Source organism: Nelumbo nucifera, chromosome 5 (genome assembly GCF_055504915.1).
Source record: "Nelumbo nucifera cultivar China Antique chromosome 5, China Antique-T2T, whole genome shotgun sequence".
Lineage (NCBI taxonomy): Eukaryota > Viridiplantae > Streptophyta > Magnoliopsida > Proteales > Nelumbonaceae > Nelumbo > Nelumbo nucifera.
The window spans coordinates 32,672,679-32,695,263 of NC_142653.1; the positions used below are offsets into that span (position 1 = coordinate 32,672,679).

At 39.0% G+C, this 22,585-nt stretch overlaps 1 protein-coding gene across 2 annotated transcripts; it reads left to right on the forward strand.

Moving 5' to 3' along the window:
- The first annotated feature begins 4,973 nt into the window (after positions 1-4,973).
- On the forward strand, positions 4,974-22,347 carry LOC104599957 (uncharacterized). 2 transcript variants are annotated; one of them, XM_088889060.1, is made up of 3 exons: positions 4,974-5,272; positions 6,584-7,236; positions 17,249-17,990. In XM_088889060.1, the coding sequence occupies exons 2-3, from the start codon at positions 6,692-6,694 to the stop codon at positions 17,655-17,657; spliced, it is 954 nt and encodes a 317-aa protein (XP_088745186.1). In that variant the 5' UTR covers positions 4,974-5,272; positions 6,584-6,691; the 3' UTR covers positions 17,658-17,990. The 2 variants fall into 2 exon arrangements, with proteins under 2 accessions (XP_088745186.1, XP_010261018.1); XM_010262716.3 differs by lacking the exon at positions 17,249-17,990 and adding an exon at positions 21,894-22,347 and having other exon boundaries at positions 5,017-5,272.
- Positions 22,348-22,585: the final 238 nt, after the last annotated feature.

Sequence of the window (22,585 nt, forward strand, 5' to 3'; positions counted from 1 at the left end):
GAATCAATGAAACAAATCTCATTTTTATTCCTAAATCACCCCAACCTCAAAAAGTATTTCAACATAGGCCCATCAATTTGTGCAATGTATTGTACAAAATAATTGCAAAAGTCTTAGCAAGTGGACTAAGACCTCTAATGGGTAAACTAATTCCTAGGGCTGTTCATAAGAATGCCCAACCCGACCAAACCGACCAACCCGGTTTTGCAATTCCTCATGGGGTGGATTTGAGGAATTGGGCACATACAAAAACCGATATCTCGGGTCGGTTTCGATTTTCACATAAGAAAACCGAAACCGACCCAACCCGAACCGAACTAGTCTTTCTTCTACTAGTTTGGTAGTTCCTACTTCCTAGTTTGAGTAGTTTCCTAATTCCTACTAGTCTTCTAGACTTCTACTAGAAATAGAAGACCCATTAGGCAATTACAATTAGAATTCAATTAATTAGGTGTCCTTTTTTAGTTTTTTACCTAGATTAGGCAATTACAATTAGAATTCCTACTAGAACTAGAAGGCCCATTAGGCAATTACAATTAGAATTCCTAGTTTCCTACTAGTCTTCTAATTCCACTTTTGTCTTCTCTTAAAATCTTCTATTCTCTAACTTAACTTGGTTGGTCCGCCCCCCTCAACTCAAGTCCTCAACTAATTCAGAGTTTATTCGGCTTTGTACAGGAGCAAAACCGAAACCGACCCAAACCGATCCAACCCGACTCAAACCGACCAGGTCAGTTTGGCCTATCAATGGGTCGGTTTCGATTTCCACCTCTGGTAACCCGACTAGGTTGAATCGGTTGGGAAAATCCCATGAAACCAACCCAATCTGACCCGTGAACACCCCTACTAATTCCTCCTAATCAAATTGGTTGTGTGGTCGACAAATAACTCATAACATAATACTTTCCAATGAGATAAAAATTATATGAAGAAAAAGTGAAAAAGTAAAAAGGTAAAAAGGGATGGACTACCATTAAGGTAGACATGTCTAAGGCCTTTGACTAGATGGGTTGGTCATTTTTGGTGATTGCAATGAGGAAAATGAATTTCCTTTTTGCTTGCTGTAATATGATTTATCAATATATTTCTTCGACATCTTACCCAATTCTATTAAATGGTTAGAAACATGGTAAATTTTCAATTAAGAGAAGATTACAACAAAAAAATCTTTCTCTTATTTGTAGATGATTGCCTTGTTTTCAGTAGAGCAAATATAAATCAATTGAGAAAATTGCGAGAATGGATACATTTGAGGAGTGGTCAGATCAATAGATTAACTACCAAAAGTCTAGCATGTTATTTAATACAAATGTTCGTAGAAGATATCAAAGATGCTTAAGGTATGCTCTAGGAATGAAGTTAATGAGGCAGTTGTTTATTAGGCTCAATTTAGAAGATAAATACAAATTCTTAGAGTGCAAAACCTTGTATTTTGTATGTATCTGCTCAGCTTAATGTACGGAGGGTTGGTGGGCTTTGCTCTCGTCTCAATCAGGGAGGGTTACTTTAGTCAAAGCAGTTATGCAAGCTATACCTGCCTACCAATGAAAATGGTATTACCTCAATCTAAGATGGTGGAACTAGTGCGAGTGGCAAAAACTTTTTCTAGAGGCATGAATTAAGAAGAGACTAGTGTAGTGCCCTATGACAGTGGCATGACCAAAAGATCAAGGAGGACTAGGAATTTATAATTTTAAGTAAACAAACCTTGCTCCCTTTTCCTAAACAGGTTTGGAGACTACTGCATGAGAGAGACTGCCTTTGGGCATCAGTAATAAAGGCTAAATACTATCACAAGCAATGCATTTGGCAAGCCAAAGCACAGGGTGATGCTTCTATTTGGTGGAAGCAACTTTTGAAATTAAGGGAGAGACGTTTCAGCCTTCCACTACCCATGGTTAGGGGTGCAAGTTGAGCAGGTTGGGCTGGCTTTTATCTTAATCCAGGCCAACCCTAAGAATTGGGCCTAAAGCCCAAGCCCAAGGTCAAGCCTGAACTATTCACTCCAAGTCCAATCTAAACTAAAATTTGATGTATTCAGATTGATCAATTAGCTCGCACTAAAAATTGATATACATGCGGTATCTATGCACACACATACACACACACATATAGGTTGGGCCGAGTTTAAGCTTCCTAAGGGCTAGGCTCAAATCCAACCCAAAAATTTTAAAAGCCTGAACTTTTGGGCCTAGGCCCAACCTGAATACCAAAAATTTAAGCTTAGCTCATGTAAAATTATGGGCTAGGTCGGTTTGGACTCTGGTTGGACCCACCCAAGTTACACCCCTGCCCATGGTGTGGTGGGTGGTACCCGAAAAGGCAAGCAAATTGGATTTGTTAAGAAGGACCTGCTCAAAGTTAATGACCTCCTTGACTCTATTAGGCAATGGCAAGAAGATTCATTACATGCTCTTTTTGAGCTAGATGAGAGGAATTTAATTTATCACATTAATCTTGATCCAACAATGGTAAGGGATAAGGTGATGTGGAAGAGGATAAGAAATTTTTAAGTTTACAATGAAGTCAGCCCATAAAACCTTTCGAGGAGCCTTACCATCGAGCTCGTGTATGGACAAGATTTGGAGTAAAATTTGGAAAATCAGGGTTCTTCATAGAATCCAGTTCTACGGAAGCTTTTCAAGACACCAAATGTCCAATGTGTGGGAGTTATGAGGATAATAGTTTTCATCTTCTTCTTCAATGCACTTCTGCTAAGGGGGGAGGTGGGGTTAAATCCAGATCAACTTCATGGAAACTCAACTATAAGTGTTATACAAACATGGTGGAATGAGCTAAATGAAGGAATCGTTGTTGACAAATATAGTCACAACGCTATATTGTTTGTGGGAAGAACAAAACATTGCAGTCTTTGATTAGAAGCAACCTCAGGTGCAACAAGTCTTGTAGCGCATAAATGGAAATTTGGAGTTTAGCATCGAGCATGATCTACACTCAAGCTGGCAATCTATACTTTAATTAACACTTTGAGATCAGTACTAACTCTCCATAGGATTTTGCATGGCTTTGTTATCCTAAATCAAAACAATAAGTTCATTACAACAGTAGGTGAACCATGCACTGAATGACAGCCAATCACAATTTGAAACCAGTAGGGTTTTCGAAAGGAGGTGATCGTTTGGGTTTTCTTTGGGGTGGCTCCCTTCGGGCTCTCTCTCTCTCTCTCTCTCTCTCTCTCAAGAGGCTTCCTCTCGAGTTTTCTCGAGGCTTTGTTCTCTGGTTTCTCCCATTTGGGTTCTCCTTTCCCCCCATTTTCCTCCCATATGCGTTTTGACATGGGGTTCTTCCCTTGGACTTTTTATTGGGCGATCGTTACTGGTGGGTGTAGCTTCACGATTGTTGTCTATGATTTCGTGTTTCTTTGGCAGATGCAGTTCATGGTGAGTTCCTTTTGTACTTCTCCGATAAAGGCAGTCTTTTGGAATTCTCTATTGTCAAATTCGTTCGCCGTTTGTGGTGGATTGGAGATGTGCTTGTTTACTTCTGTTGGTGATTTTTATTCATCTTTATTCAGTTGCAGAAATTCTTTATGTTCTCCTTCACCCATTTTTATATTTTGTTCTCTTAATAAACTGTTTCTAGTTTTTATGATTGGCCTTTTTAGCATTTTTTTGTATCAATTTCTTGATTGAATGAAATATGATGCCTAAGGGCTATTTCAAAAAAAAAAAAAAAAAGAAATGACAGCCAATCAAAGTTGAATGCAAAAGCAATATTATTGGCCTTAAAAAATGGATCATTCACTCAAAATCCAAAGAATTAAGGCCTTGTTTGGTTCGTGGGAATAGGGGTTTAGAATCAGAGTTGAAATGGGCTATTCTGATTCCAACTGTTTGGTTAAGCAAAATCAGAATCTCATTCCCATTTCTATTGGAATGGTCCTTTCATGTTCTTCCCTTGGGAGTAAAATCCCATTTCTGTTAATTCCAATTCTCATTTCCATTTCCGTCTACCAAACAAACTATGGGAATGGACCATTCCGATTTAGACTATAAAACAAATGAACCCTAAAGTTTTCATCGATGCAACTATGATAATAAGTAAGCTAAACGAAGGAAGTGGCTATGCCAACCGGGTGAATCAAGTCTGTTTGGCTCAAGTTAAGCAAGTTGCTCCATCTTTTGAAATTTAGGCTCAGTTTGAAAGGAGTACAAGTAAAATGCAAAACTTTATATTTTGTATTATAACTGAGCCATAGACACGAAAGGATAATATTTTGGCTCACACATACATGTACGTGAAAAGAAGAATGTAGACATATTTTGGCTCAGTCGTAAATTTGTTTTAAACCAATGAGTAACTAATAGTTTTCTAAAAAACACAAACACTTTCTGTGTTTTTGAAACCGTGGAAAGGGTCCACCTGATAGTCCTCCTCTAGTCAAAATGACTGGTCTGGCTCTGGTCTGGTTTAAAGCCTTCCACATCCGTAGACAAAAATTTTCTGGTTAAAGTGTCAGTCGGTCTGAGTGTAAATCCTCATCAGTTCACCATATCCAACATGCTAGGTTTGGCCCCCTCATGTCCTCACCCACAACCTCAAGACTTTTAATTTGGTGGTGGGGTCCACCTGTGGCTGTGGAGGAAGTCCAAGTCCCCATCATTGTCTCGGTGAGCCACGTGTCATGTTTATACTGTACCATCCCTGAAGAGCATAGGCTCTCTATCAAGGGAAAGTGGGAAACAAATAACCAACCATCAATTTGGAACATTCAGCCAGTGGGCTCCACTATCTTGTTCTAATCCAGTGGTTGTCATCTGTCTCAATTCTCAAAGGGTGGCCACCCATGCAGTCACAACTTTTGCCTTTCGCCCTTTTGGCTGTGGGCAACACTTTAATTATTTTAACCTAGAAACAAAGAAAAGTGAAAAAGCAGAAGCAAGCCAAGCAAACAAAAGCAAGCTTTCTCTTTCCACTTTGGAATTCTCTTCTTTCTGTTTTCTCACTTTCTCTCTCTTTGGAGAAAGGCCTGAAAGGGAATTGAGAGGGCCGTGGCCGTCGGGTCGTTGTCTTTCACTTTATTAATATACCATATGGTAGTATATACTCATCCTGTTCTCCTTCCACTCTCTTATAAAAGCCTACCTCTTTATTATTTACTATTTTTTCCCCTTTTCCTCTTCTTTCTCCTTTCGTCCGTCTCTCTCTCTCTCCAACAGACGATCGGAAATACCGGAGCCGCCGGTTCTCCGGCATGTGATCGACCGTTAAATAGCCAGAGATCACTCTCAGATCTGATAGTCTCTCTCAGGTACAGATTTTTCAGCTGTTCTTATATTCGAACTTTTAAAAAGTTTTGCGAATATCGGGTCCTGGTTTATGAAGCTCTGTGAATCACTGAATTTTACTAATTGGCTTTTTCTTATTTTGGTGTTCAAATTTGAGTTCGTTTTGAATGCGAATAAATGATCTGTAGGTTTTCTCAGAACTTAAAAGTTAAAACTCTTTTTTTTTTTGTGTTGCTGTAGTTGTTCTTGCTGGAAGTAGCGCGTGTTAGCAAATATGCTTTGTTTCATCTGAAAGTTGTCTTATTTAGATCTATATATGTTATTTTGGTAAAGAAGTAAAGAATCTTCAATTGCTCTCGTTACGAGTTCGCTAGAAATAGTATTTTGTTTCTGTTTGTTTTTAAAATGGGGATTAGTTTTAGCTGGTTTCTGCAGAAATAGGCTAATCCTTGCTGTGATTTTACGGGTTTATCGAATAGTCAAAAAGTGTTCTAATTTTTTTTCTTTATAATTGTTTAACTTTCTCTCTCTCTCTCTCTCTCTCTCTCTCTCTCTCTGTATTCCTCGTAGGGTTGTGTTCAATTTATATTTTTTTTTTGTGGTGTGGGTTCTACTTATGTTCTCTCTTTTTCCTTTCGGGATTAATCGATTGGTTTGCAGGAAACGACCTTCACGGTTAATCTGGTATGTTATGTTGTAAGGGTATGCTCCAAGAGACATCTTTTCCCGGTTTTGAACAACCTTATGCGATTATTATCTTCTGATTTTTTTTTTTATTTATTTTTATTCTGCTTTTTAAACAATTCCCCCCTCTATGCTTCATGCCATGTTTAGTTGAGTGAATCATATATAAGACATCGATCAGAATAGACGTTAAAAGAAAAATAAAGACAGAATTACTGGAAAAATATCCCTTGGCGAGTCTTTTGATAATTTGTGGTTTAACATACAAGATGCCAGTCCTAGTATTTTCTCTTTATCTTAATCCTCAATAAAGATTTCCCGAGATTTCAAAATTTAAGGCAGTTGCTTGTGCTAGGATGTCAGTTTTTCAACTTTTATTTTGCTATGATAGTTGTATTCTGGCAATTTTTTGTGCTCATTTTTTAACAATTACAATTTGTTTCAGAGTTAAAGAAAGGACCTTCCCCCCACGTCTTCATTTGGTTTTGACCGCCTGTTCATTCATGATATGGATTTTGTTTTATATTTTGTATTTAGGAGACTCAATTTTGGATCACTTCGTGGAGAAATACAAGGAATGGCAATTTTGGTTACCTAACAACATCATGTCATCACCAAATAATTTCCTTTTTTCCTGTTCTTTCTGACAGGGGTCCTGGCCGTGGATTATGGTTTGGTGAAGGAATGGTGGCCCAGGTTGTAGTAGAAAGAGATAGCTGCATGGAAAATCTCTGTTGGTGCACAGATGAGCAGAACTGATGTTATTAGCAGTCGAGGGAGGAGGGTTCTTCTCTTCTTCAGCTTCTGGATATAGCAAGGGCTTGACCCTTCTTCTATTGGGTCAAAAAAACGAAGAAAGACCCATGAGAGTTTCACCGTGGAATCAGTACCAGTTAGTGGAGCAAGAAGCTGACACTGACTTCCAGCTGGCTTCACAGAAGAACCAAGTTTCCTGCGGATGTGCTTCCTTTGTGTGCTTCCGTCGTCCATCCGCAGGAATTGACAGCCCTTATCCTCTGAAAGTTGGTCCTGCACAACAACAGGATGTATTGTCGGTGCCGCATGCTGTTTCTGGTAAGGATGAGGATTGCATTACGTATCACGTCGAAGATAAGAACACAACGAAAGTCTACCTCAAGAGTAGCTTGAAAAAGCCTTCCAATTGTGCTATGGTACCTAGTGGTGAACATGCAACACTAGGTGAAACTGATAAAGAAGTTCCTGGTTGTACTGAAAGGAGGAAAGTACAGTGGACAGACACATGTGGCAAAGAGCTTGTTGAGATCCGGGAATTCGAACTCAGGTATTGGTTCTTTGAATCTGAACCAAGACTATTTTGAGAACTGTTTTCTGTCTGATGCATTATGTGATTTTGGTATATGTTTTTGCTTGTCGTTGTGCCCAAAGATTAGATTATTATGTTTTTTCCCTATTTATTTCTTTTATTTCATGTTCTGTGCATGTTCTTATCCTCTCAGGATCTTGAAATGATTACTTTTACATGATTCTATTGTAGTTCTATTTTTCTTTAGTCTAAGAATGTATATAAAGTTTCCTATTAATTACTCACTTCAGTTAAAAATATTCCAAGCTTGTAACTTGATTCACTGGAAGGTTGGCTTGAAAATATTTACATATACCAATTTTTGTGTACTAAGATTTTGTGTAGAAACATTTATAATTACCAGGTTCCTTTGTTCTTACAAGATCTAAGAAGTTGTGGGTCAAATCCTTTTTTCTCTGCAGCAACACCAAATCATTCTTCAGAGCTCAATTGATTACTGCCACCCTTACCTGCTATACCTATGTCCCCACCCAAACTCTAGTCCATGTTCATTCAGGGTTTAGTATTTCTTCCATGTATTCTAGTTTTACTTGTGCATTTTTTTATTCTCTGTTGGTAACTGTCAGCTCATGTTCTTGGAAGCTTAGTTGATTTTTGCCATTATTCTTCTTTTAAATACTGTGCTCCTTTTTCTCTAGATTTTCTATGTTCATTTTGGAATCTGGATTTGGTTCTTCTTGTATGTGTTTATGTGTTTCTGACTTTATTATTTGTTTCTTGTAATCTTTATTTTATGGTTTGACTTGTTCATTTATTTTGCATTATTACATACATAGCCTTTTGTTTGTGTGTTGGGGAGGTTTTTTTTTGGGGGGAGGGGGATCTTAACCTTGTAATTGATATTTGGTATAAAAGGGTAAAGGGAAACAAACCTGAAATATTTTCTGGAAATATTGTTCAGCCTAGGGCATATAGTACATGGAAGATATGCTAATCTGTCTGGATGCTGAGATGTTATACACTCCATGAATAAACCATTGCCCCAAACATGCATTAACTGGACAGCTTTTTTTTTTTTTCTCTTTTTGAAGGGTTAAAGACTTTTCACTTTTGATGTGTCGTAGTTTTCAAGGCATCTAGGCGATTCTGGGTGACGTTGGGGCGCCTAGTTGCTAGTTGCCTGGGCGATAAAAATTTTATAATATAAAATCTTTTGGCTACTTCCCTAGTTTTATATACCATCTGGCATGTATATTAATTGAAAAAATAGCAATTTTCTTTATTAAGAACATGAAATTTCCTCTAAAAATGTGGCAAATCATCACATCTAAAAGATAAAAATCTTTTACATTTATTAATTTCATTATTTTTAAAAATAATACTACTATAATAAGTATTCAACAGAGCAATTTCATATCAATTAGCAGATAAAGAAGGTTATGACTGCTGTTTTGGGTGTTTAATAGATCTGGAATTCTCATACCCCTTCTAAGGTTTCCTTTATGGTTTGGACTGCTGTTTTGGGTACATGGCTTACCGCTGGTTGGCTGCTCAGAAGGGGGATGCTCCTACCAAACATCCTATTGCCCTCTATGCAATGAAGTTCCTGAAACCTCCAACCATTCATTGCAGCTTCTCCTCCCAGCTGTGGAGTTCGGCTATGATTCGGGCCCTCTTGAAGGAAAGGAACAGTTCAATTTTTTATAACATTTTTTTTCTGATGTAGTTTCAGTGAAAAACAAGGTTATAGGCTTTTTGTGTTCTTGGTTAAGTGTACAAAGGGCATTCAGGGGTGTCCAGCTTTACTCTTTTTTGCAAGCTGGACCTTTCTTTTGTTGACACTGTATATTCCCATTGTACAGGCTCTCATTGTACATGGGCTGTTACTTTTTACTTTAATACAATTCAATACATCACCTGCTTAAAAAAAAGAAGGTTATTAACTTTATATGATAAATATTCAAAATAGAAATTAAAATAGAAAAAAACATGGATAGAGTTTCTAATTTATTTAATTAGAGAACATGTGGTTGACTCACCCGGACTTCGTGAAGAAGGTTGAGAATGGTGGAGAGAAGATCTAAGGGGGGTGAAGTGGAAAGGGGTAAGATTCCATAAAAAACTAAAAAGATTGAGAGCATATGTGAAGGATTGGAATAGGGAGCATTTTGGGATATGAAGGAATCCCAAAGAGCCTTAAGACCTCAGGATAGAGATCGGAGATGGAATTTGAAAAGTGAGTTAAATGAAATTATTTTGAGAGAAGAAATTTCTTGGAGGCAGAAGTCTAGATGTAAGTGGATTAAGGAAGGAGATGGGAACACTAAATTTTTTCATGACTTAGACAATGGAAGGAGAATAAAAAACCTAGTTTCCAAACTGGAAGTGGATGGAACAGTCTTTGATACCCAAGAGAGGATAGCTACTTTTTATGTTGACCATTTCAAATCCATCTTGAGGAGACCTCTAAGTCCTAGAGTGGAGTTGGAAGATGTGACCTGGCAAAGGCTTTTAGAAGAGAGTAGAAGCTGGCTGGAAAGGAATTTTGAGGAGGAAGAAATTCGAAAAGTTGTCTTTTCCATGGACAGATCTAAAGCTCCAGGGCCAGATGGGTTTACAATGGCTTTCTTTCAAGATTGTTGGGACATAGTAAAAGAAGATTTATTTGAGGTCTTCAAGGAATTTGAGAATAATCAAGTGATGAGTCGGGGAATTAATGCTACTTTTCTAGCCTTAATTCCGAAAAAGAAAAAGGCCAAGCATTCAAAGGACTTTAGACCTATCAGTTTGGTGACTAGTGTTTACAAGATTGTGGCAAAAGTCTTATCTTTGAGGATAAAGCAGGTACTTCCTTGTCTTATTAGCCAAGTGCAAGGAGCTTTTGTTCAGGGGAGACAAATTGTAGATCAGATTCTAATAGCAAATGAATGTGTGGAGGAGATGAGGAGATCGGGGCGTAAAGGTTATGTTTTGTAAACTTGACCTTGAAAAGGCCTATGACTATGACTTAGTGGATTGGGGATTCTTATCACTCGTGCTAAGGAAGTGTGGGTTTGGGGATAAGTGGTGCAAATGGATAAACGGTTGCCTCTCTAGTTGCCATTATTCCATCCTAGTCAACGGGGTAGTTACCGATTTTTTCCCAGCTAGTAAGGGTCTGAGACAAGGTGATCCCATGTCACCTTTCCTTTTCACCTTAGTTGCCGATGCTTTTAATAGACTCCTTTTAGAAGTGGATAGAGCCGGATTTCTAAGAGGGTGGAGAATAGGTAGAGACAGAATGTCAGTAACCCATCTCCAATTTGTAGATGACATAATAATCTTTTGCAAACGTTATGATTTGACAGAGGTAAGGAATCTGAAGGACTTAATACTTCACTTGGAGAGGACCTTGAATTTGAAGGTAAATTTTGAGAAGAGTTGTGTTGTGGGGGTTAATTTGAATAGAGAGGAGGTGGAGTCTATAGCAGCCTTGTTAGATCGCACTTGCTCTCAGTGGCCTCTTTCCTACCTAGGACTTCCTCTAGGTGCAAACCCAAAGGAAAGTAGGTTCTGAAATCCAGTGGTTGAAAATTTTGAAAAAAGATTGGCAGCTTGGAAGAAGAACTACATCTCCGTGGGTGGTAGAGTTACTTTGATTAAAGCAACTTTAGCCAACTTGCCTTTATACTTCCTGGCAGTCTTTAGAATTCCTAAAAGGGAGAAAAGGTTGGAGAAACTGATGAGGCACTTCTTATGGGAACTGTTGAAATAATTTAGTTTTTGTGTTAGGGTCTGTTTGGCTAGTTAAAGCTTTTTTTTATTTCTTGTTATTGTACTTCACTTACAGCAGGGGCACAGAACTCTTTTCCCTTCTTATTTCTGTCACCCTATATAATAAAATAGAAGTTGGCGCCGCCAGCACTGTTCCATTGCTCCAAACCTTTTCTTCTTCCTTTCTTTCTTCTTCTCTTCTCTCTTCTTCCCTTCTCTTCTCTACTTCCTCATATTTCAATCGGATTTATTGCTAAGATGGTAACAAAGCCAGGTTGTTGAATTTGGGCGACCAAGTTTTCTCTTCAAGTTGCTGAATCTGGGCGGAATAGAGGATTGAATCTGGGCGGATCAAATCAGATCTGCAACTGGTACAACCCTAAAGGTTTCTTTCTTCTTTTATTTCTTTCCTTGGTCGTGTACCAAGTGGAGAACAAATGAATCCAAACCACTGAATGTCGACAGACTTTTGTGAGGGTTATACCTCTTTTATTTGTTGGATCGTGTGATCCTGTACCTGTGATTTCATGTGTGTTAGGATCTCTCTTATTGATTATTGTTGTGGAACTTACTGGAAACCAGTAGGTTGGGATTGTTCTTCATGCAGATCTGAAAATTAGTCTTGTCATAGTTCTTCTTTGGAAATTGGTGCTGTTTTTTGTGCTCAGATCAAGTCCAGAACTGAATTGTTGTGTGTGGAGTTTTTGTCGATATAAGGAGGGATCCTAAGTTGAGAGTTTAGATAAAAAAAACTCTGTGTTTACCATGTCGTCTGAGAATTCTGCTACTTTAGAGATTTCAGGGAGCCACAATGGAGTGAGTGGGAGAATGGATATGAATTTCCCCATGGCTGTTATTCCCTTTAATGGTCTGAATTACCTTGAGTGGTCTAGGGGAATAAAACTCTACATCATTGCTAGGGGGAAAATAGGATACGTTAATGGGAGAGTGAAGGAACCGAATAACAGAAGTGTTGAATATGATAGGTGAAACCAAGAGAATAGTATGGTGATGTTGTGGCTCTTGGTTTCCATGTTGCCACAGGTAAGGAAGACATTTATGTGGGCTGAAACTGCTTGTGAGATATGGGAACAAGCAAAGTCCACCTATTCAAAGCAGAGACACTATGCCAAGATATACCAACTGCAAGCTAAATCCTCTACTTGCAAGCAGGGGAGAGGAGTCTCTCGATGTACTATTCTGATTTGACATCGATATGGAAAGAACTTGATCACTGCGAGAATGTGAATTGGAAGTGTGATGAAGATGCAAAGGCATATAAGTCACTTGTATCTCAGCAACGGGTCTTTGCCTTCCTCCTAGGGCTGAATCCTTCATATGAGTCCATCAGGGTGCAGATCTTGGGTAGTAAAGACTTGCCATTAGTTTAGGAGGTGTATGCCTTAGTGCAGTCAGAAGAGAGTAGAAGTGTGATGAATTGTGCAAAGGGGGAGTCAGTTGCCCTAGCTGTTTGAGGAAATTCAGATACAAATGTCGGAGGTGCTTTTAAGAAAGGTGACTCTCAGAAGAGAACATATGATAAGAGTAAACTTTGGTGCACTTTTTGCTAGAAGACAAGGCACACCAGAGATACATGTTGGGATCTCCATGGAAAACCTAAATGGGCACAGGGTTTGGGTAAGAAGTCAACACTTGATCAGGGCAAGAAACCAAGTCAACAGAATCGGAAAAAGTATAACTCAACTAATATGGCATCTCAAGAGACTAGTCCATTGGTAACTTAGGAGAGGCATCCCAGTTTTGACCCTAAGGAAGAAATTATCAACTCCTTTCGTGACCATTTGGAATTGTATGTTAGGACTCTCTGCCAGATGGATTCTGGTCCTACTCCCTCTACCTCTTTCGTGTCTACATCAGGTAACGCTGCCACTGCCTTCCATGTGTCATCTCATACCACTGATTCTCCTTGGGTTATTAACTCCGGAGCCTCAAGCCACATGACTGGTAAGTCAAATTTATTTCAGACATATAACCTGCTCTTTGGGAGAGATAAGGTGAGATTAGTTGATGGCTCTTTCTCTACCATAGCTGACCAAGGTACCATACCTCTCCCACTCGGCCTTACCCTTTCTAATGTACTGCATGTTTCGAAATTACTTATAAATTTGCTGTCCATTAGTAGTATTACTCACTCGTTGAACTGTTTAGTCACTTTCTTTCCGTCTTCATGTGTGTTTTAGGATTTGGCCTCGAGGAAGACGATTGGTAGAGGAAGCATGGTGGATGGTCTCTACGTGTTGGAGAATAAAGTTAGTCTTGTGGCTGCAGAGTCCATGAGTTTGTTCAGTGAGAGTCAAGCCTATTTATGACACAGTCGTCTTGGTTACCATTCTTTTGAGTCATTAAAAATTATGTTCCCAAAGTTGTTCGAGTCCTTGTTAGTGAGTCAGTTACAGTGTCAGATATGCCAATTGAGTAAACATTGTAGAAGTTCTTTTCCTTTGAGAAATAAAAGATCTGAATTTCCATTTCATATTATTTATTCTGATGTTTGGGGCCCTGTTACTCTACCTACTGAGGCTGGATATAAGTACTTCATTACCTTGATTGATGATTACTCTAGATACACTTGGGTTTACCCTATGCGATCTAGAGATGAGGTGCTAAAAATTGTGAAAGACTTTCAGCGCATGGCGTTCACTCAGTTCCAAACTAAAATCCATATCTTTCAGTCGGACAATGCGAAGGAATACTTCCATAGTGATCTCACGGAGTTTTTTGCTTCAAATGGGTCACTTCAACGAAGCTCTTGTGCTAGGACACCCCAACAAAACGGTGTTGCTAAACGAAAGAACCATCACCTTCTCAAAGTAGCTTGTGGCTTATTAATTCATATGAATGTGCCAAAATGTTTTTGGATGGATGCAGTTTTGTGTGTTAGATACATCATCAACCGTATGCCATCTCGGTTACTAGAATATAAGGCCCCACATCAGCTTTTGTTTTCTACAGTTCCGTTGTCCACTATTCCAATGCGTGTTTTTGGGTGTCGTTGCTTTGTCCATAACTTGTCCCCTACTCAAGGTAAGCTTGATCCTTGGGCTATTCCTTGTGTTTTTCTTAGTTACCCTTTATCTCAAAAGGGGTATCGTTGCTGTGATCCTACCTCTCGCAAGTACTATGTCTCCATCGATGTATCCTTTAAGAATCAACCTTCTCGGTTTCTCCTCAGGGGGAGAGTAGGGTTGAGGAGAAACAGGTGTCTCAAACTCAACTACCTCCTTTACCCGATCCTCCTCCATTCCGTGTATTTCATCGCCGCCATAAAAGCCAACAGAGTTCAAGAGTTATGGAACCTGACACTATGCAACCAACATCATCGGATTCGCCAGAGGTAGATCCATCTCATCAGCCAGGTACACTTGCTCCTATTGATATGCCTGTTCCTCTCAATGTTGATTCCCCTGTCATTAATGATCTTGATGTTCCTATTGCTAAGAGAAAGGGTGTTAGATCTTGTACCACTAATCATCCTATCTCTAATTTTGTGTCCTATGATCACATTTCACCTTCATTCCGTGCATTCCTCTCTTTTGTGGACAGTGTCCCCATTCCTAAGAATGTGGCAGAAGCTTTATCCAAACTTGAATGGACAAATGCAATGCAGGAAGAAATTGATGCATTACACAAAAATGGCACTTGGGGAGTTGGTGGATCTTCCTGAAGGGAAGGAACCAGTGGGTTGTAAGTGGATGTTCACAGTGAAACACAAGGCTGATGGAACTGTTGAAAAGTACAAAGCTAGATTGGTAGCAAGAGGTTTTACACAGGTATATGGAGTGGACTATGCAGAGACGTTTGCTCCAGTAGCCAAGATGAACTCTATCAGGATTCTTCATTCATTGGCAACAAATCTTGACTGGGAACTTCACCAATTGGACATAAAAAATGCTTTCTTGAATGGTGAATTGGAAGAGGAAGTGTATATGACCCAACCTCCAGGTTTTTGTGCTAAAGGCAGTGAACAAAAAGTGTGCAAGTTAAAAAAATCTTTATATGGGTTGAAACAATCACCTTGGGCTTGGTTTAGTAAGTTCCACTTAGCAATTCAGCAGATGGGGTTCAAACAATGCCAGTCAGATCACACTATTTGTGAAAAAAGGTGAAGGAAAAATTGTAGCTCTAATTGTGTATGTGGATGACATAGTGATCACAGGAGATTGGGAGGTTGAAATACAGAGACTAAAAAAATTCTTAGCCACTCAATTTGAGGTGTAAGATCTAGGCCCCTTACGTTATTTCCTTGGAATTGAAGTTGCCCACTCTCACAAGGGCATCTTTATTTCCCAACGGAAATATGTACTAGATCTACTAGAAGATACAAGCAAGTTGGGGATAAAACCAATTGAATCTAATCATCAGCTGGGAGATAGTTAGGGAGAGTTTTTGAAAGATGTGAAGAAGTTCTAGAGACTTGTAGGGAGACTCTTGTATTTGTCTATGACCAGGCCTGATATTGCTTATGCAGTGGGTGTCCTTAACCAATTCATGCACAATCCTAGGACAGCTCACTTTGAAGCTGTAGAGAGGATCCTTAGATTCTCAAGAAGTTTACTGGAGCTGGCTTGTTGTTCCAGAAACATGGACACTTAAAGGTGGAAGTATATACTGATGTTGAATGGGGCAAGGGCAGTTGATGACCAAAAGTCTACCGGTGGGTATTGTGCCTTTGTAGGAGGAAACCTGGTCACATGGAGAAGTAAAAAAACAAAGTGTGGTGGCTAGAGCGTTGAAGCAGAATATAGAGCGATGTCTCATGGGATTGCTGAAATCATGTGGATAAGAAATCTGTTAGGTGAACTGGGTTTTGCAGTGAGCAACCCTATGTCACTCCATTATGACAATAAAGCTGCCATCAATATTGCTGCTAATCCAGTCCTACATGATAGAACAAAACACATTGAAGTGGACAAGTATTTTATTAGAGAGAAACTTGTAAATGGAGAAGTGTGTACTCCATATGTCAGTTAAGAAGAACAACTTGCAAATATCTTCACCAAAGGACTTCATCATGTGTGGCACAATGATTTGTGTGACAAGTTGGGCATGATTGACATCTATGCTCCAACTTGAGGGAGAGTGTTGAAATGATTTAGTTATTTGTGTTAGGATCCGTTTGGCTAGTTAAAGTTTTTTTTTTTTTATTTCCTGTTATTGCACTTCACTTACAACAAGGGTACAAAAGTCTTTTCCCTTCTTATTTTTGTCGCCCTATATAATAAAATAGAAGTTGGCGCCGCCAGCACTGTTCCATTGCTCCAAACTTTTTCTTCTTCCTTTCTTTCTTCTTCTCTTCTCTCTTCTTCCTTTCTCTTCTCTACTTCCTCCTATTTCAATCGGATTTATTGCCAAGAGGAACCTGGTGAAGAGAAAAAATATCACTTTGATTAGGTGGGAGGTGGTGAGTCGGAGCAAAAAAGGAGGACTAGGCTTAGGGAATGTGGTGAGTAAGAATGAGGCTCTTTTAGGTAAGTGGCTTTGGAGGTGGCCCTTGGAGAGGGAGAGGTTGTGGCATGAAGTTGTGAAAAGTATTCATGGCTGTTCTGAATCAGGTTGGGATGCGGAGGTATCTCGAAGGGCTTTGCTCACAACACCTTGGAAGGCTATCTCTGGCATTCTCCCTAAATTCCTCAGGTTTGTAAGGTACGATGCTTGTTTTGGAAACTCTTTCTTTTTTGGGAAGATACTTGGGTGAGCACTCAACCCCTAAAAGACCGTTTCCCTTCTCTCTATTCCATCTCCCTCTTTAAAAAGAAACCCATTTCTTGGTTCCTTCCCGCCCCCACCCTTGGTCCGCCCTTTGGCTTTAAATTGGGATTTTGGGTTCTAGAGAGGGTTAAGGGATGAAGAGTTTCATTGTGTCTCAGAGCTGTTGTTGCTTCTAGTTGCTTCTAGATTCGGTGTGCCTGGACCCCACCAACCCGGAGAGAAGAGTTTGGGCTCTAAACCCGTTTGGCTCTTTCACTTGCGCATCTTTCTTTAAAGCCCTTTGCTCTAACCCTTACTCTTAAATCTTCCCTGTTAAAGAGGTTTGGTCAAGGCCAATACCCCCCAAAGTAGCAGTGTTCTGTTGGGAAGCCTATTATGGTAAGATCAATACTGTGGAAAACTTGCAAAAGAATAAACCTTTTTTGTGTCTATCCCCAAATTGGTGCTTTATGTGTAAAGTGAAGGGTGAGGACTGTAACCATTTGCTGATATCGTGCTCCTTTGCTGCCAATATTTGGAATTGGGTTGTTTCTTTATTTGGGTGCAGGTGGAACTTGCCCTCTGAAGTAAAGCTGCTGTTCACTCCAGATGCTCTTGGGAGATTGACAAAAAGAGGGAAGATAATGAGGAAATGTATCAGAGCCGCCACCTTGTGGATCTTATGGGAGGAGAGAAATGCTAGAATATTTCAAGAAAAGGAAAGAAGTCTTGCTGAAGTCAAGGAATGTATATTGACAAAGACAATTTCATGGCTGAAATCTTCACAATTGTTGGCAGATTTCTCCTTTGATGACTTAAGGAGAAATTGGGAAGCAGTGGCTTCTACAGTCTCCACCAAGAACAAATTACAAGTTGAATGGAAACCCCCACCAAATGGAGTGGTAAAATTGAACGTTGATGGTAGCTGCCAAGGTAACCCAGGGCCATCCGGAATTGGGGGGAATACAGATGGCTAGTAGCAGCAGTACAAGGTATACAGATGGCTAGTCAATTAGGAGTGAGCAATTTGTTAGTAGAAGGAGACTCCAAGGTAGTAGTGGGCTGGCTGAATAGCCTAGACACAGTTTGTTGGGGCTACAGGGATCTGGTAAAGAAAGTTAAATGGATGACAAGAAATATGACTGTTAGGTTCCAATGGGTTAGCAGATCAGCAAATGTAATGGCTGATTCTCTGGCCAAGCAAGGGGTGATCTGTTTTGGGCTAATTTGTAATTTGTTTCTCAGGTTTGAGCATGTTTTAGTGCTTATGATTCAGTCCTTGGGGGAGGTAACATCTCGTGCCTCTTCCTAGGCTGCATGTATTTCTGATTCTCTTTCAATAAAATTACTCTCATTTATCAAAAAAAAAAAAAGAATAGAAAAAAAGAACCTCTTTATAATTCTATTCTTTCTTTCCTCTTTTATTTCTTTCTTTCTTTTTTTCTCCTCAAACCCCTTTGATCTTTTAAAGTTCAATAGTAAAGCATTAGAACAAAGTATAATTGATATATATAGCATATAGTAAAATGTATTAACACATGCATAATAAGATACAACAATATAAATGATATTATAAAAGGCACCTGCCTTATCATTTTTGTCGCTTAGGTGAGTGCTTAGTTGCCTAAGTGGGTGCCTAGTTGCTAAAAGGTGGTGTTTGGGTGAGGTGCATTGACAAAAGCACTAGGCACCTTTCTATTAGATCTTGCCCAAGAAATGATTACTTCTGAATCCCCTTCCACCTTCAATTGATTGAAGCCCAATTGCTTAGCTAGATTGAGACCTTGTAGTAAAGCTAACAAATCAGCTTTTATAGAGTTGGCCACACTAATTGGTCCTTGTGGAGGTTTCAATTCCATTTTTATTTGGTCTTTGACTCTAGAGGAAAACACTATCTCCTTCCAAGCCCTTTGAATCTCAGTCACTATGAAATCTTGAAAGCAATCCAAAGTTTTAATCCAGAATGCTACCTTCACTTTTATTGTCTCTATTACCTCCTTTACAGGTCTACTTTTGTCATTAAAAATTCTGTTATTTTTTTCCTCTCAAACCACCAAAATAGTTGCAGCCTTGGTAACTTTCCACATCAATCTTCCTCTTTTCTTTGGCTGCCTTGGGAAATTGGGCCCAAAAATGTTTGCTACCTCTTGGGGAGGGATCCATCTACAACCAAAAAGATCATAGAAAAAACTCCCATAAGTGTTGGACAAAGGCAATGTTTTAAAAGCGCAAGGGGCAATTTGCGCCTGAGGCGCAAGGCAAGGCATGTGCCTTTTTGAAGCAAGGTGCAAAAATACAGAAAAATTGCTAAAAATAAAAAAAAAGTCAGAAGATTAAAAAAAAGCCAAAATGCAAAAACAAATATTAAACATAATATTAATAAGAAATATAAACTTAAATTTTAAAATTAATGGTTTAAAAACCTATTACCTAAAATTAAAGTACATAAACATAACATGTAAATCATATTTAAGTGAAAATTTAAAAATAAAATCAAACTTATAAAACATTTTCAAGCATGTAAAGTCCACAATCTTTTTTTTCCTCAATTGCATTACTTCAAGTAGCTAATGTGATGTAAAACATATTACATTCCTGATTCTATGAGTCGCCTTTGTGCCATGCCCCTCAAGGCAAGCCCAAACATGTCCATGTTAGGGTCTTGAATTCTTAATTCTCACAAAAAAATAATGATTTTATATTTTTAATTGCCTTTTAAGAAGATATTTTATTAAGGGGAAAATCTATGATGTAGGAAAGATATGGTATGGAAAGAGTTTTGACCAATCAAAACCCACCCATGAATTTTGATTAATAACACATGATTCGCTACCACGTTTATGATTCCAGTTAATTAGTCGGATGTTTTTCGGATATCATATCTTTTCCATATCATCATTGAACCCTTTATTAAGATGAATGAATGAACAACATTAGCAAATAGGGGGTTCTCAGAGTTACTCCTAAGGGTCTATTTGGTTTGCAATTGGAATTGGAATCGGAATGGTCTATTCCTCTTGTCCGTTTGGTTCAGACAGGAATCAAAATCAACTGGAATGGATTCTCATTCCTAAGGGAGGGGGAGGGAATGACCATTCCCTCAAATGATGAATGCCATTCCACTAGGAATGGGAATGGGATTCCAATTCCTTCCAACCAAACAGTTGGAATCAGTAGGGATGTCAATGGGTCGGGTTCGGCACGGGTTTGCCTCAACCCTCCAGTGCCCCATCCCAAACTTGACCTGGCCTGACTTTAAAATGTGTGATTCCCAAACCCAACCCGGCCCTATAGGGTCTTACCCGACACTAACCCGACCAAACTAGTAACATTTCAATTGTATGTTTTGAAGACATAAAACCCATTAATTTAAGTTAGGAAATTGTTTTATAGATTTTAAGGTGTCATTTTTCCCATTTAAAACAAGAAAACCAAAGTCAATATGTAAATAAATCTTAAGCTTTAAGGCTATAGAGTTAGAAGTCAAAAAATTACAAGAATACTCTGTATATATGCAGGGTATCATGGCCTGTTGGGATGGGTCCACCAAAACCTGAACCCGACTCGGGTTGAAGAATCAAAACCCTAAATCGAATATACTTGACCCTAACCCGACCCATTGACATCCCTAGGAATCAGAATGGACCATTCTGATTCCAATTCCAGATCCCTATACCCGTGAACCAAACGGACCCTAAGTTCCTACAAATGACTTCATTTCTGATCCCCTTTTTAATTTTTCCATTCATCCATCTCATATATATATATATATATTCACATTCATTTTTTGGGTATGCTATTTCTTGATAGCCCAACATTCTGCTCCATATGACATAGCTGGCCTTACAACTGTTTTATAGAAATTTCCTTTTATTTAAGTGGTATTTTCCTATCACATAAAACTCCAGATGTACCTCTCGTTTTTCTCATCCTGCTCTAGTTGTAATTCAATATATATAATCTTTTTATCTTTCTTTATCTTATTATTTTCTTTTTATGGTCTCTGGCTTACAATTCAGGGTGGCTTCTTAAACTATCCTCCATCAGTTTGTTACCAAAGTAGAAATTTTTTCCTATTTTGGAGGTTTACTCATGAGATCCCTGTGTCCACAGTTGATCGTCACTTCACCAGTATTTTGTGGACTCTCCTAAATGGATAACATGTCCCTGTTGCTAGACATGTACTGGTAATATGACAATAATTTTTTTGGATGGCAAGGACATTTGGAAATTGGACTCAAGAATCTGGTTCTAGAAGGGGATTCCCGAACAACCATTGGATGATTGAATGGAGAAATGGGAGGGCCTTGGCTTTCAGCTAGATATCCTGCGTCTCTAATTTGGGGTTGGGGCATAGGTTGGCGAATCAACCACTCCTTTTCCTCCCATAGCAAATTCTGTTATCTTTGTTTCTCCCCTTAGTTTCTTTTTCTTAATCTTCTTGACCTACATCAGCAACTCAAAACAAATAAAATGAAAATATGACAATAGGTGACAAAATCATTTTATTGGCTGGCAAGGACATTTGAACTCAAGAATCTGGTTCTAGAAGGGGATTCCCGAACAACCATTGGATGATTGAATGTAGAAATGTGCGGTCCTTGGCTTTCAGCTAGATATCCTGCGTCTCTAATTTGGGATTGGGCCATAGGTTGGTATACTCTCTGGGGTTTGAACGAGTCAAGGTGGAAATGCTTTCCCAGATGTTTATTGGATGGGTTCAAGTTGCAAGATGTTACAGTTGGGCCTTGGACTCTTGGATACTACATTATAAGCTACTAGAGCCTTGGCTTCTTGTGTATCTTGTTCAGATGATTCCGAATGCCTGCTAATTCTTTACAGATGGCCTTCTTAGGGGAGAAGTGAGTAGGACTAGGAACAAGTTTTGTTGGGGAACTGTTCCTTTTCCTCTGGAGTGGGTTCTTGTTCTTGTGATTTTTTTTATTGTTCTTGTGTTTTCCTTTTGTTGATTATGGCCTCTATTTTCCCTTCCCTTGGGGAGCACATGCTTGATATAAAACATGAGAACACCCAAAGGTGAAATATTCAAGGACAAAGGTCGCTTACTTCACTAACTTACGAATTTTAATCAAGTTTTGAGTCAGGGCATGTTCATTCTGCTGCCATAATGCGTCCTTGTTAAATTCTAGTGAATGTGTTTGTGATTCTTTGGTGCATCTTGTTGCTGAAATGAAATCTTTATTTGATGGCAGTGATGTGGCATCAGATGAGGAATTAGAAGGTGAAAATGAACGAAATTGTTCGTGTGTGATCATGTAGTTCTGACTTAAAACACAGCGTGCAGAGAAATCAGATACACTCCTTACAGGCCAAGTGAGCTCAGAAGCATAAAGGCAACAATTCATCTGGTGAATGTCTTCCGGTGAAGCTCTCTTTCACTTCTTCTCCCAGTCATGGCCCTGGCTGCCAACTGGTTCTGGAAAACGAAGTGAGGCTATGCTGAATCCATGCGACCATTGCATGGATTTTTGTTATGGGCCACATCTGGTTCAGAGTGTTCATTTGTGTCTCTTCTTTCCATCTTTGGGATTTCAATTTTGTCTATCTGGGCTTCCACGGTTTCCCTTTTACTCTTTCCGCTTCATTTGTACTGCATACATGTTTCTTTGCTACATATTTAATTATTTATGCGGCTTTCACTGTTCATGTGTTGGAGTTTCTATCAGTTGCTCATGATCTGGGAATTGCAAGCTGGGAGTTGCCTCTCTCTCTCTCTCTAGCAAGAATCGCGTTTTTCAAAACACTTTAACCACAAAGTTTCTTATGTGGTTACATGGCCGTACTGAAAGTCTGAAATACTATATGGAAGATGAGGACCCGATTTTTTAAGGTAAATTTTGTACATGGGATCGGGATGGCAACACTTAGACCCCCGAACTTTATT

Bases quoted from the DNA above. Each gene is read 5' to 3' on its own strand.
- LOC104599957 (XM_088889060.1), top strand. From the start codon at position 6,692: ATGTTATTAGCAGTCGAGGGAGGAGGGTTCTTCTCTTCTTCAGCTTCT. The intron at 7,237-17,248 runs GTATTGGTTCTT...ATTTGGGTGCAG, and splicing joins ATCCGGGAATTCGAACTCAG to GTGGAACTTGCCCTCTGAAG.